This window comes from Copidosoma floridanum, unplaced genomic scaffold, assembly GCF_036245765.1.
Source record: "Copidosoma floridanum isolate Cflo_tuat_1 unplaced genomic scaffold, Cflo_Japanese_pri ptg000006l, whole genome shotgun sequence".
Taxonomy (NCBI): domain Eukaryota; kingdom Metazoa; phylum Arthropoda; class Insecta; order Hymenoptera; family Encyrtidae; genus Copidosoma; species Copidosoma floridanum.
In genome coordinates, this window is record NW_028321883.1 from 5,384,484 (window position 1) to 5,396,042 (window position 11,559).

Genomic DNA, 11,559 nt, shown 5'->3' on the forward strand with positions numbered 1-11,559 from the left:
GTAAGGTGATAAATTTTGTTGAAAATGCAATTTTTTGAACAAATAGGAGAAATTGCAAAAATCGATATGTGAATTTTTTTTCCGTAAAATATGTTTCAAAACAAAAAAAAAGAATCATACATATGTTATACACATAAAATTAAAGCATAAAAAAGTTATGTATTTGTTGAATATGAAAACCTAATATTACTATCAGAGGATCCAATTTCAGCTGCAAAAAATGTTTAATATGGTTGTATAACAAACAACATTCATTCAGAAGGTTTGTATGGCTTGTTTGATTGCGACCATGTGAGAGCTGATTTTTATAACAAATTATGTTCTTTGTATAATGGAAGAGCTTTTTTGCAATTGCTAAATATTAGGAGAATTTTCTCAACTACCCCAGTGCCACTGCAGACAGGTCGCGTGAGCGCAAAATACGACTTTTTCATCTCGTCGTTTGGGCCTGAGAAAGATGTTTTAAAAATCACAAAAGTATTAATTTCCATGCACTTTATTTACAGCTTTCTGATGGTGCTATCAATTTTCACAAATTTTCACTTAATAATCTATCAAAATGCAAATGTCGTTAAAAATGCGTTAAATCTCATTATGTTCAATTTTTAGAATTTTTTTGAATATTTAGATCAAAAGATTAAATCATTTTACTAAAGTACAGTCAAAAAAAGGAGGGTTTTTTTTAATATTTTTATGTATTAGACCGATGAATGAATAGGTGCGAGTCACCACGCCGCACGGGTGGCTGCTACGTGCCCACCGCCGCTCCTAACGCTCATGAAAATGATTTCAACATTTCAGAAGAGTGGCATTTTTACGCCACAGCTCATGGAAAATAAGCATGTGGTGGAATAGGAGCAAATCTGGAACGTGGTGCTCGACTATTGAGTTTGCAGCTCTCAGCAGGAAACCATATTTTGACCACAAGATTTATTTCATTGGGCTAAAAGATATTGCAAGGAAACGATAGTTTTTTTAAGTAGTAAAACTGACTACGAAGACAGTGCCAACACATTCAAAGATCGAATTTCAAACGCAAAAATGATTCCAGGGACCTTGAATTATCACGCTTTTATACCTACTAGTGATAATAAGTTTATGCTAAAAAATACTTCTGCAAGTAATGAATGTGAAATATTCCCGAAGTTAAAAAGGCGTACGATGGCTTTGAAAACGATTACTGTCGATGAAAAGAAAAGAAAAATAAAGTAAATACGCTGAAAAGTACAGAAAAAAATAGTTAAATCTTTGTTTTATTAGTGTAAGCTCATTACTCCTTGATTGTTAATAATCAAATATTACGTTGTTACTTACATGTTTACTAATTACTAAATTTTAATCTAAATTTATTAATTGTTCTTTGTATCTTAAAAAAAATAAATAAATAAAAGTGTCTTGCTGTGTGTGGCAGCGTTAGGAGCGGCGGCGGGCACGTAGCAGCCACACAGAGAGTTGGTTTCCTGTAAGTATACAGTGAACGAAATTCGTACACCTACAGATGGCGTGCCGTTCTCACGAAATAGAGTGAATGTCCAGCGTACACTGAGATTTCTCGTGCATGCGCCCTACTACTGCGCGCTCGTCTGTGTTCACTGAGATTCCTCATGCATGCACCCTATACTACTGGGCTCTCGTCAGTGTTCACTCGGATTTTTCGTGCCAACGACTGTGTTCACTGAGATTTCTCGTACACGCAATGACGTAGTTAGTGAAGTAGTGAGCCCGAATAGTTATTCATGAGTTTAGTCGATCATAAAACAGAAAGATTATATATGAATTTTTTTGTTCAAGTATATGTTTGAAGTTAACGTATAATTTTGTATTTTTAAATAAATTTTTGTGATTGAATTTTTATGAATTTTATTCGTAACAATAGCCCATAATTTTTTCATATTTTATAGTGCAAATGAATGAAAATACGAGATACGTAAGATTCACAAAAAACGATGATACGTGCCACCAGTATTTCACAGCGTTTACGAGAAATCTCAGTGAACACAGTCGTTGGCACGAAAAATCCAAGTGAACATAGACGAGCGCGCAGTAGTAGGGTGCATGCATGAGGAATCTCAGTGAACACAGACGAGCGCGCAGTAGTAGGGCGAATGCACGAGAAATCTCAGTGTACGCTGGACATTCACTCTATTTCGTGAGGACGGCACGCCATCTGTAGGTATACGAATTTCGTTCACTGTATACTTACAGGAAACCAACTCTCTGTGCACCCGTGCCGCGCGGTAACTCGCACCTATGCATTCATCGGTTTAATGCATAAAAATATCAAAAAAACCCTTTTTTTTTTATTGACTATACTTTAGTAAAATGATTTAATCTTTTGATCTAAATATTTAAAAAAATTCTAAAAATTGAACATCATGAGATTTAACGCATTTATAACCACATTTGCATTTTTATAGGTTATAAAGTGAAAATTTGTGGAAATTGATAGCACCATCAGAAAGCTGAGAAAAAAGTGTACGAGGATTTATGCTTTTGTGATTTTCAAAACATTTTTCTCAGGCCCAAACGACGAGATAAAAAAGTCGTCTTTTGCGCTCACTCGGCCTGTCTGTGGTAGCACTGGGACAGTTGAGAAAACTCTCCCCATATGTGTATTGTTATGTTATTAATAAATTTTAACAACAAAGTGTAATGTGCAGGCTTACATTTAAAGAAAATTTCGTACATTTTTTGGAATATTTGTCAAAAATATGTTAAAAAGTGTATTAGACTAAACATTATAAGTATCACATAAAAAAAAATGTCCGTCAAGTCATTATATTTTCGTATAGTAATTACTTTACCTTGTTAACGATTCATTTCATTTCTATCAACAATCATGCAAATATTAAAAAATGCATCTTAAAAGCATAATTCTTTTTGATTAAAATGTACGATCAAAATGGTAATTTTCGTCCTTCGGGTGACGTGCTTTCTATCCGCTAATTACTTATCGCCCACAAGCGAGAAGAAAAATTCTGGCCCTGCTGGGCCGAATGTTTGTTCCCACCTTAGGGCGGAAAGTAATACGTGGGCGGAAAGTGTGCCAATGGGCGCAAAGATGCACTTTCCGCCCTTGATACAAAAAATATCGTTCTCATCTCGGGCACAAACATACAACAACTATGCTCTTCGGACACGCAGGTTGTACTTTCTGCCCTTAGTAAGAAATCTGCTATTTCCTGATTTTTATAAATCATGGATTTTGCTTATGTCATAAAATGATTTCCTCTAAAAGTTGCCACATACGAAAGATTCCATCAAATTACATACTATAAGACAAGCATTTTGCGTAACACATTTGCAATTACATTATTTCTCTTCAATCTTTGAAATGTTAAATTTGTTAGAATTTATTGTTATAAGTAAAGACAACAAGTTAATATCAACTAAAATTTAAAAGTATTTGCCAATAATGGAAGAATTTCTACCCAACGGTGAACGCAAAATAAGCTGCACAAAAGCTTGTCGCAATGTTCACGTTGAAATATTATTTTGTGAATACTGCTCGTGTTTAAAAAATAATCCGTGTGTAAGTCGTTTTAATTCAAACAAGTAAAGTAACAATATAAGCATAATTATTTAGAGTAGACACAGTTTTTCACGGAAGTACTTGATAAAAAATACATGCATCGTAAGAGTTGAGTGACGATAATTGTTAGGTGCACAAGGTAAATTAAATGTGTTTAAAAAAAACACAGAATTAACAAAATTGTAAATATTTTTCTTTAAGGATAATTACATTTTTTGGCCAAATACACTTCTTTAAATACGTTTGTCAAATCCAAAAAATGTACAAAAAAGTTAATTGAGTGAAAAACTACATAGTCTAATTTATTTTTATAATTTGTTATTAAAAAATTATTGTATTGTCAACAAAACACTTTTGCTATAATAAGATAATTATGTACATAAATGATATGTCTCGTATTTGCCGTCTAAAAAGCCATTGAACCCTTTGAATAAAAATATAAAAAAGTTATCGAAAACGATATTTTTCTGTGACCGAAATGAACGATTTTTGTGGGTAAACTAAGACCACGTTGTGATACTATCATACAGTAAAAAGTTTACAGAAAATGGTCCTTATTTATACATCAAAATATTTTGTTTCCTTATATCGTTATTAGTATTAAAAAATGTGCTAAATGAACATATTTTCAACCTTCGGACATTCATTACTTCTTATGTTCTTATTTTGTATGTGTAATACGTAAAAAAAATTTTCCTTGTTTAGAGCCCTGATCTACGTAAAAAAAATTTTCTACGCCTAGTTTTTCTATTTTTTGCAATTTTTTTCAACGATTATGTTTTAAACAAAATGTAACGCTTTTCACGATTTCTCAACAATAAATTCATACTCAGTGGCAAAAAATATGTAGAAAAAAATAGTTTTATTAACTTATTCTCCGTTGTTGATGGAATAATCCCTTAAGGTCAAATTGAACTCTTTTTCCCGTGTACTCCAAGATTAACTCCCTTGTGAATTAATTTATTTAAACAACTGTTACAAGATTTAATTTGTCAGTTAAATAGATCATGTAGTTATAAAGAACTTATATTTTTATTCACCTATTTGTCCTTTTTGCTGAACTCTTATTTGTTTATTAGAAAAAAAATTACTTATCATCAGTAAACAAAAGAAGGCAGAGCTACCTGTTTCTTGCGTGTTATTGTTTAAATTTACCTGCTCCTCTAGTACAACATTCTTTTCCTCATTTATTTAAATATTTATTAATCTATATATTTATACATTAAGAAATTAAGTAGTTGAGTATTTTGATTAAGTGATCAAAGCACACCTAATGTACTTTTTCATAAATAAAAAATGGCCTTGAGATGCTTGGAATTGACAATTGTCTACTCGTCTTCTGGCATCTTTTTTATTAATTATTTATTTATTAATTTAATGATAATTAATCATCGATTAAGAAACACAACAAGTCAGTCAAAAATGCTGACGTTTATTCAGTTACTAATTCGAAACTTGCGTCAGAGTTTATCTTTATCACAACATAGCGTGGTGGGATTGTTTTCAACATAGCGAAGCACTGAGGGATTTTTTTTGTTGCAACATTGTATGGAGGGATTGTCTTCCTCATATCGCAGAGTGGTAGGATTGTCTTTGTCGCAACGTTGCACGGTGGGATTGTCTTCGTCGTAGCGAAGCACTGTGGGATTTTTTTCGCAGTAGTAAAGCACGGTAGGATTATTTTCGTCATAACGCAGAGAGGTAGGATTGTCTTTATCATAACGTTGAGCGATAGGATTGTCTTCGTTGTAGCGCAGTGCAGTAGGATTGTCTTTGTTGTAGCACAGTGCTGTGGGATTTTATTCGTCGCAGTGTAACTTGGTGGGATACTCTTCTCAAAAGTGCCGAGTTAGGATAGTCTTTGTTAAAACAGTTAGTTGGGATAGTCTTCCTCTCAGGCTTCGTAATATGCTCGTTAATATGCACAGAGCAACTAATGTATACATTTCGACAGTGTACTACTATGTGTATACTTGTGATTGCTATGCCAACCATGAGTTTTATTTATTTTCTTTCAAAATTGGATTTAGTTCTACAAGAACCAATTCATTACATACTATAACTTTTGTACATACATTATGCAACATTAATCTTGCTCATAAATCATTATCTGAAGAGGTAAAAATTAGATGAATGCCATGGATTCAAACTATTTCAGATATATTGAATGACAATTAAAAGCATTTATCAGAGATCTGTGTAAATCATTTGTTCAACAGATTTCGGATTTAAACCTAAACTTTGTTATAAAACTTTTGTTGGAACTAAATGACACTAGGATTTGCATGATAACTTCAATGCCATAAAAGGCTATTGCAACAGTCAAGAACAATAAAACAGCTATTAGTCCAAATTTCTTAAACGTGTAGTTTTGTATTTGCTGCTTAAAACTTGGAGTTTCATATATCAGTCATAAAAAAATGCCTCTACTTCACTTACTAAAAGAAAGGGACACTAAGCAATGTTCACTTTTGCATTATGAGTAAGGCTGTAGACAAATGGAAACACCAAATTTCTAGAAAAAGAACTTATTTCTACGAAGAAAGCAAAGAAACAAACTCTACTAATAAAGTTTTACTACTGGCATAGATAACTTATATCTTACTTTTTTTAATGCTTCACAGTTACAATTTATAACTAGATTTTTTTTAAATGTAAATTTGTGTAAGATATTGCTTTCATGCAACAATTTTTAGTAAATTAGAGGAGAGGAGTCGTTAATTGTCAAAAAGGTTTAGTACACAACTATATTAATATTTTTGGTGCCCTCAAATGTTAACTGACCAAAAAGCCAATTGAGGCTTAAAATCCATGTAACTCATTAGATACTGGTCCGAATGATTTTACTAACAAGGTAACTAAGTATATCACTTGACCATCTTTAAAAACTAGCAAATAATGATAAAAAATATAAAAATCATATGAGTTAGTATTTAATCTATATGTACATTATAATCTTCATACATGCTCATACATGTAATCAGACACATGAATAATAAATCAAAAAATTCCTTGCTACAAACGAACAAGCTAAAAAATCAGGTGATAACAGTATTTATAACAATGCAGTACAAGATGGTACTAAAATGCTTACTTTTTCGAAATCATAATCATCAGCTAAAAGAGCTTCTTCTTCATCATTACCAAGGTTGTATTCTTCATCTCCTAAATCTTCATCCAATAAGGCATCATCACTGCACATAAAAGAAAATGACTGTTGAAGTATGCATTAAAAGTGTATATGTATATATATGCTGTAATAAGTATAATGTTATAAAAATAGGTCGAGGTACACAAAATCCAGAGATGAAAGAGTAAAGATAAGTTAGAAACAACTAGACAAGGTAAACAAGCTAAAGACAGTTACAATTCATGTAAAAGATTGGCTTGCAGACAATTCAGCAAGGAAGAGAGTAAATTAAAAGTAAGTTAAAAAATAGCGCAAGTAAAAATCCCTACGCATTGACACGCATTGCCATGGTTTTAGTTAGATAATGCTTATTGCAGAACAATAGCTCCAATACCTCCAATAAACAGCACTGCTCAGTGTAAAGATTTGCAATTTCTGGTTCATAAAATAAATCCAAATACTTACTCTTGCTAACCCTTGCTGCAGGTTACTTGAGAATTAGGTTTTTAATTGCGCTTACCCAGAAAATGCAATAACTTCGCGGTCACCACGTTCCTAATGAACTCAAGAGTCCAAACACAAACTCAATCTACATCCTTTAAATTCACTCAATATAATACTCACTTTTCAGACATCCCTCCTATTAAACTGCTTGGTTGCGTCCAATTTAGTATTTATACTCTACGACAACCCCCAACTGCTACTGGCAAACCAAAGCATGCCTTAAGGTGTTTTTGACTCTGTCAATATCAATATCAATATATTAATAAATCTTAAATTCGTCACAGAACAGATGGAAAGACAGTTGGAAAAAAGGTCTAATCTATCTGATCATAAGTCTGCATTCTATGTGAAAAAGTACTGTTTCGAAATGCAGACGCACGAGAGATCGAGAGTACGAACCATGGACTGATGAAAGTTAGTTAGAATGTTGGCGCGTTCGATTATCATCGTACGGTTCGTACTATTTGCGCTACGGACTACTGTCTTTACCCCCGAGTAGAAACGAAAGTGGGCAGCTTAAACACTTTAACGCATGGTCCAAATCAAGCAACCAAGCTTAGCCGCAGGTGGGTTTTTAATATGGCGCTGAATTGGGCATAGTTTGGCCTGACTTAGAATGACTTTCGCCCAGTAATCGCCCGCTTTCATCTGCACTGATATTAGATATACACATGTGTATGTGTCTGTAAGTGTCACGTCTCGAAGGTCGAAGGTAATGGAGCTGTTCACATAGACATTTTTTGCTTAATTCAATGTGAACGTTCATATTGAAAAGGGTGTTACACTGTTCCGCTAAACTCAAATTGAGTGAACAGACTGAACAGACCTATACCTCTTTTTCCATCAGGCAACAAAGCCTATATATATTTATATGGTTGCAACTACGTTGACAGACAGAGAACACAGCATAGGTCTGTTCAGTCTGTTCACTCAATTTGAGTTTAGCAATTTTCAATATGAACATCCACATTGAATTAAGCAAAAAATGTCTATGTGAACAGCTCCAATATAGTATACTTATGTACGTAATCCATCATCAGGGCCTGGCGATACCCTTTCAATAATTTCATTACAATACTGGCCATGGCCTGCTCAGGCCACCTGGCCAAGGCCTGAAGTTCAGCTACAGCCGCCACAGGTCATAGTAGGCATTTCTTGTCGGGAAGGTAGGCGGCGTGGCAGCCAAGCTTGGGCAGGGTTGTTAATAAAAATTGCTTTTTAGAATTAGAAGTTTTAAAAGTTTTAAAACTTTTAAAAGTTCTGTTTTGTTTGGTACAATCTACAAAGCTATAGCGATGAGGCATAGAGTCCATAGAGTATAGAGGTAATGCGTGTTGTGCTCTCCTACTGTAACTAGTGTACGAACCCTTAATCTTTTTTGTTAATCAGTTGATGGCATCTCAGAAATGGTAGAATAACTTGGCGGGACATTCAAATGGACTATATGGGGCATGATGCAGAAACCTAAATAACACTTTTATGCAGAATAAATTAATGAAATAAACCCAAGCTATTCAACCCAATGACCCGGGGTGACTACTAGCAAATATCTCAAATAATAAATTGTTAAATTTAATAACAAAAGCGCCTTTCACCCAATAACCCGGGGCGCTTACTGGCAAATAAATTAAATAATTATTCGCTAAATTTAATAACAAAAGCGCCTTTCACCCAATGACCCGGGGCACTTACTGGCAAATGTATTAAATGATAAATTGTACAACACAAGCGCTTATTACCTGATGACCTCAGGCGCTTACTGGCCACTTTGGTAATCAATATATTAAAAAATTTATACAATTGTATTATTGACTACCAATTTATTATTTAATAGATTTTCCAGTAAGCACCCCGGGTCATCGATTGATAGGACCCTGTGTTATTAAATTTCACAAATTTCTATTTAATATATTTGACAGTAAGCATCCCGGGTCATTAGGTAAAAGGCGCTTCTGTTAATAAATTTATTAATTAATTATTAAATTCATTTGCCAGTAAGCGCCCCGGGTAATTGGGTGAAAGGCGCTTTTGTTATTAAATTTAGCGAATAATTATTTAATTTATTTGCCAGTAAGCGCCCCGGGTCATTGGGTGAAAGGCGCTTTTGTTATTAAATTTAGCAATTAATTATTTAATACATTTGCCAGTAAGTGCCCTGGGTCATTGGGTTAAAGGCGCTTTTGTTATTAATTTGAGCAATTAATTATTTCATACATTTGCCAGTAAGCGCTTACTGGCAAATGTGTTGAATAATTAATTGTTAAAATTATTAACAAAAGCGCCTTTCACCCAATGACCCGGGGCGCTTACTGGCAAATGTATGAAATAATTAATTGCTCAAATTAATAACAAAAGCGCCTTTAACCCAATGACCCAGGGCGCTTACTGGCAAATGTATTAATATTAATTGCTCAATTTAATAACAAAAGCGCCTTTCACCCAATGACCCGGGTCGCTTACTGGCAAATGAATTAAATAATTATTCGCTGAATTTAATAACAAAAGCGCCTTTCACTTAATGACCCGGGGCGCTTACTGGCAAACGTATTAAATAATTAATTGCTCTAATTAATAACAAAAGCGCCTTTAACCCAATGACCCGGGTCGCTTACTGGCAAATGAATTAAATAATTATTCGCTAAATTTAATAACAAAAGCGCCTTTCACCCAATGACCCGGGGCGCTAACTGGCAAATGTATTAAATAATTAATTGCTCAAATTAATAACAAAAGCGCCTTTAACCCAATGACCCAGGGCACTTACTGGCAAATGTATCAAATAATTAATTGCTAAATTTAATAACAAAAGCGCCTTTCACCCAATGACCTGGGGCGCTTACTGGCAAATGTATTAAATGATAAATTGTACAACACAAGCGCTTATTACCTGATGACCTCAGGCGCTTACTGGCCACTTTGGTAATCAAAATATTAAAAAATTTATACAATTGTATTATTGATTAACAATTTATTATTTAATAGATTTTCCAGTAAGCACCCCGGGTCATCGGTTGATAGGACCCTGTGTTATTAAATTTCACAAATTTCTATTTAATATATTTGACAGTAAGCATCCCGGGTCATTGGGTAAAAGGCGCTTTTGTTAATAAATTTATTAATTAATTATTCAATACATTTGCCAGTTAGCGCCCCAGGTCATTGAGTGAAAGGCGCTTTTGTTAATAAATTTAACAATTAATTATTTAATACATTTTCTAGTAAGCGTCCCGGGTCATTGGGTGAAAGGCGCTTTTGTTAATAAATTTAAAAATTAATTATTTAATACATTTGCCAGTAAGCGCCCCGGGTCATTGGGTGAAAGACGCTTTTGTTATTAAATTTAACAATTTATTATTTGAGATATTTGCTAGTAGTCACCCCGGGTCATTGGGTTGAATAGCTTGGGTTTATTTTATTAATTTATTATGCCTAAAAGTGTTAACTGGGTTTTTGCGTCATGCCCCACAAAGTCCATTTGAATTTTCCGCCAAGTTATTTTATCCCTTCTGAGATGCCATCAACTAAATGACAAAAAAGAATAAGGGTTCGTACACTAGTTACAGTAGGAGAGCACAACACGCATTACCTCTATACTCTATAGACCCTATGCCTTATAGCTATAGCTATATAGATTGTAGGAAACAAAACAGAACTTTTAAAAGTTTTAAAACTTTCAAAACTTCTAATTCTAAAAAGCAACTTTTATTAACAACCCTGAGCTTGGGCCCAGTTTTTGCCCACTTTCAATTTCTACTCGGACTGTATCAGGAGCTGTAAGCGATCAAAAAAGGCGTTAGCACATGCAATGTGGCATAACAACAGTGGTGGGAGGAGAATGCGCAAAATGTGAGGACCGAAGTGGTGAAGGCAGGGGCGAGCACGTAGGCCTAAGCTTAGGAGGAGCAGGTGTTGAGCTGACACAGGGCATGCCTGGGGTCGTACCATGTAACTATTTTTCAGTACATCGGCCTATGTTATAAAATAGGACTGAAAAGCAAAAAAAAGTTATATGGTACGGACCCTGGTAGTAGTCAAGCAATTTATTGAAAACATGGACCTCGTGGAGCTTGCTCCTTGGAAATGAAGGTCACTAACAAGCACAGACCTACGCGCAAAGTGGTAGGGCTGGGGCCGTCAGGCTAAGAGACGCGGCTCCGCAGGGTGACAGCCATGAGTCAGATTGACGGCAAATGTTTAATATGCAATCTGCTCCACCAGTTCTGTCCACACGAGTCGAATAGACGAGACATTACTTATGTGAATTTTTATTTGTAACTATTATTATTATTATTATTATTATTATTATTATTATTATTATTAGTATTTAATTCATTTGGCAAATGTGTTTAATCAGCAAAAACTATTATAAATGCGAACAATTTGAAACACTATG

At 34.2% G+C, this 11,559-nt stretch overlaps 1 protein-coding gene across 2 annotated transcripts in view; it reads right to left on the reverse strand.

The window, feature by feature from the left end:
* LOC106642159 (uncharacterized) overlaps positions 1–7,933 on the reverse strand; it is a 378,658-nt gene extending 370,725 nt beyond the window's left edge. Inside the window, exons 1-3 of one of the 2 annotated variants that reach the window (XM_089598429.1) lie at positions 7,566–7,932; positions 7,287–7,402; positions 6,627–6,726 (exon numbers count right to left, since the gene is read on the reverse strand). In XM_089598429.1, coding sequence (XP_089454555.1) covers positions 6,627–6,726; positions 7,287–7,297 — 111 coding nt within the window. In that variant the 5' untranslated portion in view covers positions 7,298–7,402; positions 7,566–7,932. Of the gene's footprint in view, positions 1–6,626; positions 6,727–7,286 lie in introns of both variants that reach the window. The other variant, XM_089598430.1, reaches the window with a different exon arrangement.
* Between the last annotated feature and the right edge of the window lie 3,626 nt (positions 7,934–11,559).